Source organism: Silene latifolia, chromosome 9 (genome assembly GCF_048544455.1).
Source record: "Silene latifolia isolate original U9 population chromosome 9, ASM4854445v1, whole genome shotgun sequence".
Classification (NCBI taxonomy): Eukaryota; Viridiplantae; Streptophyta; class Magnoliopsida; order Caryophyllales; family Caryophyllaceae; genus Silene; species Silene latifolia.
In genome coordinates, this window is record NC_133534.1 from 182,789,869 (window position 1) to 182,795,928 (window position 6,060).

The 6,060-nt window shown below is 36.9% G+C and overlaps 1 protein-coding gene across 1 annotated transcript; it reads left to right on the forward strand.

Moving 5' to 3' along the window:
- The first annotated feature begins 364 nt into the window (after positions 1-364).
- On the forward strand, positions 365-1,967 carry LOC141600269 (glycosyltransferase BC10-like). The gene has a single exon (XM_074420464.1). The coding sequence runs from the start codon at positions 428-430 to the stop codon at positions 1,859-1,861; it is 1,434 nt and encodes a 477-aa protein (XP_074276565.1). The 5' UTR covers positions 365-427; the 3' UTR covers positions 1,862-1,967.
- The last annotated feature ends 4,093 nt before the right edge of the window (positions 1,968-6,060 follow it).

The following is a 6,060-nucleotide window of genomic DNA, read 5'->3' on the forward strand; positions in this document are numbered from 1 at the left end:
AAGATCTAAACTAAACTCGACTTATAGGATCTGAACTGAACTAAACTTATAAGATCTGATCTGAACTGAACTGATAGAATCTGAACTAAATTTATAAGATCTGAACTGAACTTAAATTAGGTGATTTTAAGTCCAAAAGAACATAGAGGTCCCAAACAAGACAATCTGGCTAGTAGTCTGAGTCTAAAACGGAGCATTTATTTCTCAAAGTAGGAGAATACCCGTAATAATTAATCCATTTCTGTTATTAGAGAGAGTAGATACCCCCCGATACACACACAGCAGAACTGAAGCAACTCAAGCAAGTGTACTGAGAGTGAGAGTGAGGGTGAGGGTGAGGGTGAGGGTGAGGGTGAGGGTGAGATGAAATAGTAGTATAGGAATATGATCTGTAAGAGTGTAGAGGGGTTGTTATTGCTATTTGCTAATGCTTTCCCCTAACCCGTTCACCCTCTTTTGTGCTCTTCTTCTTTGTTTCCCTCTTGCTCTTTTATTCTCCCTTTCTTCTAATAACAACACCACCAACTCCCCCACCCTCTTCATACCCCACCTCCACCACCATGCCTCCTCCATCACTTTTCTCTCTCTACCGCCGCCGCCGCCACCGTCACCGTCACCGCTTAAGCCCCCTTTAACGCCACTCTACAAAACTACTTCCAAGCAAGTTAAATCAACTTTTCCCAAAATACCCTTCCCCTCTCCACCACCACCACCACCCCCACTCAAATCAACAACTTCAAAGCGATTAAAATCAACTCTTGCCAAAATACCCTCATCAACTCCGCCACCACCACGAACACCACGTTATAAATCCCGAAAAAACCCTCGAAAAAGAAATACCTCCAAACAAAGAAATTCCAGCCTTCCCAAAATACCCTTACCTACTCCACCGCCGCACGCACCACCGCCACCGTACCCTGAAGACGACAAAGATGACATTGACTTACTAAGACGGGCCTCCCGGGTTAATCCAGACCCGGTTGGAGGCCCAAAAAAGGTGGCCTTTTTGTTTCTAACCACAACTCCTTTACCATTTGCCCCCATTTGGGAAAACTTTTTCAATCAAAGCGATAAGTGGCAAAGTCAGTACAATATATACATACACACAAATCCCGACCGAAAGTCGAATTTGACGGGCGTTTTCCATAACCGGGTAATACCAAAGTTAAAACCGACGGCGCGTAACACACCAACGCTAGTATCAGCCGCAAGAAGATTACTAGCCCACGCGCTTTTACACGATCCCAACAACTACATGTTCACGCTTCTATCAGCTTCATGCATTCCACTCCACTCCTTCAACTTCACATACACCACTCTAACCAACTCAAACAAAAGCTTCATCGAAATCCTAAACAACGAAACCACTGCATATAGCAGGTGGGCCGCGCGTGGCGAACATGCAATGCTTCCAGAGGTACCTTTAGAACTTTTCCGCATTGGGTCGCAGTTCTGGAGTCTCACGCGCAAACACGCGCGCGTGGTGGTAAGAGACGTAAAGCTGTGGCGTAAGTTTGGGGTCCCATGTGTGGACATTGACGTGTGTTTTCCTGAGGAGAATTACTTTCCAACTTTGTTATCTATGGTGGACCCGGAAGGTGTGGTCCCCGCTACACTGACTAACGTGAACTGGGAAGGTAGTTATGACGGTCACCCGCGGACGTATAATGAGACGGAGGTTGGAGAAGAGTTGATCCGATGGCTGAGAGAGAGTCGGCCTAGGTATGGTGAGATGGGGATTAACGGTTCTGATTTGACTGTCATGCAAAGGTGGGATCCCTTCTTGTTTGCTAGAAAGTTTGCGCCTTCTTGTGTACAACCTTTGTTAAATATCACTAATCACGTTCTTTTCAAAGATTAGAATGTTATTAAGTACGAGTAATTAGTTGGTTAATTACTTATGTGTATATAGTTGTAGGCTTTTCACAATTGTCGACAAAGTGGAAGAGTGATTTAATCTATCAAAACCAAAGTGTAAATTATATACTCCCTCCATTCAACTCCACTTTACATGTATTCTATTTCCGTCCATTCAACTCCACTTTATAGGTTTCCTTATTTGGCTAAAAAAATGTCAATTCTATCCTTATTGAAAATCTTTATTTACAAAAAATGTCACCCATACTCCACACTAATCCACCATAAAACCCCACCTTTATGTTTTTTTTAATATTTTTAACCCCTTCTTTCTCTTTTCCCATGTACTTTTAATACTTTTTTAATCCGCTCCTTAATATCCGTGTAATAACCAAAGTTGCAAAGTGGAGTTGAATGGAGGGAGTAAAAGACAGTGGTTACGTCTTTTTTTTCCCCTTTGTTTTATAATCAACATTAATTTGAATCCTTCGTCTAATTGTAAGCCTCTCTTGGAACCGCTGTATCTCGAAAGCCATTCAGTTACATATTTTAACATCTATTGGTGTTCATTATTAGCGGTAATACTGTAAACTCCCACTGTCTCAAACTCTCATTTGTTTACTATTTTCATTTTAGAGTGTTTCATTCATTTCTTTTAATCCGTCTTTCACAAACCAATTACGCTAGAGATTTTATGATAATTTATACGCCCGTATTTGATGATTATACAATATGGGTGATGAAACATCAATAAATGTTTTAGTAGGTCTCATTTCTGACGGGTTATTCTGTCTAAAACTTTTAGACGGACTTCTATATTACTTTTATGGTCAAATGTGAGCATTTGTAAATGGTATTACCATTTATAAATGGTCACATCTAACCATAAAAGTGATCACATAAGTTAATCTGAAAGTTTATTCGGTCTGAAATGAGACTTTGCGTAAATGTTTAGATGTCGATTCGCATTTTAAGGAACATGACAACATGAGTGTGGTCGTATTTGACCCCGTTCTTCTGCTTTGAAAGGGTAGCTTTAAATGGGCTCCATTTATCCAAGACTTGATATTCGAGAACCGTGTTTTCTTTTAATGGTGGAGACTAGTTTAATACAGTATGCGGATTACCGGGTATAAATTGCTTTTTCACATATAAAATTTACTTTTCTTCACATATAATTTTTTCATAAAGTTTCCATACTATACCCTTTTCCTAGATTTAAACAAATTAGTCTCCCTTCAAAAAAATCTAAACAAATTAAAACTAAACTAGTTTTAAACCCGTGCAAAATTGCACGGGTTTGTATTTAGGATGGTATGAATGTTTTTTGTTAAATATTTTATTTTTACATTTCTATTGTAATTATCTAATTGTTTTATATCAGTGATCAGTGATCTAACTGGAAATGAACATTTTCCACGTAAATAGGATGCGTTATTAAAACCACAACTACCGGGTGAATGTTCATTTCGATTCTGATTTGATTAACATCAGAAGAGTTTCACCATATTCGGCATATAGATCTCTCACTAAGCGCTCAACAACATCGTACTATCTAGTTTTAAAAAATATTTAAGTTATTTAATTTATTCGACTTACCTTATCGTGTTTTTATTATTTAAACAATATTTGTTATAACAATTATGAATTATTTATTAAAAAAATTTTACTAAAAATTTTTTAATCACTTGTAAATTAAATTAAAATTTATTTATTTGTTTTTTTAGAGTAAAAAAAAAGTTAAAAATAGCTTTAAATGGTTGTTGAAGACTATATTAACTCGGTTTCCTATCATTGTCACCTACCAATTTCGGTGTGCGCAACTGATAATTAAGATGCCGAGTTTTATATTCCAAGTACATATGCCGTCATTATTGTTTTTTGAAAAAAAAAAAAAAATTGTACCCTGTAGTTTTAAAAAAACATGTTGTGAATTTGTGGTACAATAATATTAACAAAAATACATGTAATTCATTTTTGTAATTCATTTCCGTTGTAGGTTCGATCCCGTATATAGACCTGGCAAACAGATCGGGTCGTGTCGGGTTCGTGTCACATGTAAACGGGTCACAAACCCTTCAACCCAAACCCGACCCGTTTAAATCTCGTGTCGTGTTCGTGTCGACCCACTTACATAAATGGGTTATCAAGCCTCAACCCTAACCCGTTAATATCGTGTCGGGTTCGGGTCGTGTTTTCGTGTCATGTCAATATTTGGAAAGTTTAAGTATATTTATGTGATGAAAGATAAAAAAAAAATTAGGATTAATTTATTAAACAGGTCATTCGTGTCCGGTTCGTGTTTAGAGAGCTCAACCCAAACCCGACCCAATTAAATATCGTGTCGTGTTCATGTCGACCCACTTACATAAATGGGTCATTGAGCCTCAACCCAAACCCATTAATTTCGTGTCGGGTTCGTGTCGTGTCGTTATTTGCCAGCTCTACCCGTATATAACTGTAATTCCTTCCTGAAATTATGTAATTTTATTGTGTAATTTTGTTTTAAAAATTATGTAATTTAATCACATTTACTCGCATTTTGTTTACATGGAATGTATAAAATTTTATCATAATATTAATTCGAAGAAGTATTCCATAAGATTATTTTATATAATCTGTTGCGACACGGAATTTAGCGCATGTTCGAAAAGACGGATATCTAAATAATTAAATACGTTGCACACTCATGGGTCCCACCATAACCTGGATTTTAAAAAAAAAAAAAAACGAAAATGCATTTATGACGTGGCTCGCTGTACAATGAGTTTTGTCTTCTGAATTTATATAGATAAGATTGCTCTAAAAACTTAACAGCGATTACAATTCTTCAAATCCTCAACTAGAGAAGTAATTAACTTGTGTAACAATTACTAAAAAGTTGTTTATTAATTATTTTGAATCATAGTTAGGGTTTATCTTCAAGTTTTCAATTAGGTTACAAGAGAAAGGTATGGTGATTTGGTTGTTGGATGGTCGGAGTCGGAGCAGAGAGGGGGAGTGCGGGAAGGGAACGATTATAGGGGCGCCGACAGTCCGCAGGTGGTCGATTGGTGGCGGCCTGGTACGTGCGGAGGGGAGTTGCAGTAGAAAACCGGAGAGGACTGCACGGGAGATGGGGGAGTGCGGGGCAGGGGGAGGATGGTCGAGGTCTGCCGGCGAGTGTGAGGGATGCCGGCGATTAGACTGACCGGAGATGGGTGTCGGTGATTAGTGGTGAAGGGAGATTAAGAGAGGGATAAAAAACATTGTTAAAGAGATGGAAAAATGACAAGGGTAATGTTGTAAATTTCGTATGTGAAAAAGTAAATTCTGTATGTGAAAAAGCAATACCGATTATTTTATTCGAAGTTTCTCTTTAGATAAAATTATTCATTTTAATATTAAAAAAGGTAAAAAAAAAAAGTACTTGTTGCATTCATAAAACAAATATTTTACTATATATTTTTTACTGATAAGGTAAGAAAACTAGATTGATCTTTTGGGTTAGGATCAACTTATCTCATCCTTTCGAATGAGTGACGTGAGTTGAAACCACCGACTTTCAAACCACCTAGAAAGAGTTGGACATGAATGTCCAATAGAAGTCATAAAGTCAGCAACCTTGTTGGCTACAGGAAAGCAATGTTAATTATCAATTTATCGAAAAAATGAAGGTCTATTTTCACATCCTTGATAATACTAAAAATTTTCCAAGGAATTTGCCAAGTATTATGAATTGAGTTAATAACACATAAGTTATCATCTTCCACAATTAACTTTGAAATTCCTAAGTATTTAGCTGCTAAAATGCTTTCTTTTAAAGCGAGAGCTTTCGCAAAAAGAATACTATTAGATCCGCACTTTTTTGTTCCCAATAAAACTTTACCATTATAATCTCTTATAGAGTATCCTAAGGCAGCTTTATTGCCATCTATTTTCAACCCGTCAAATTTTAGCTTTAGAAAACCGTTTCTAGGTTTCTCCCACCAGATTTCTTCCTTATTAGTAGTGTTTCTAGCTGACTCGGCAGTCTCGGGATTGTTGAGATATTTATGTCTAGTCTCATTCCAAATCTTAATGCTATTACCACATAAGAAAATAAGTTTGTTGATATCTAAATGAACATTATTAAAGATAATATCATTTCTACAGAACCATCTATTCTACCAAATAAAAATAATTTTAATGAAATCAACTTTTGGAATTGAGTCTTTGAGATAG

What these genes read in the sequence shown, in the direction of transcription:
- LOC141600269 (XM_074420464.1), top strand. Translation starts at nt 428, where the DNA reads ATGCTTTCCCCTAACCCGTTCACCCTCTTTTGTGCTCTTCTTCTTTGT.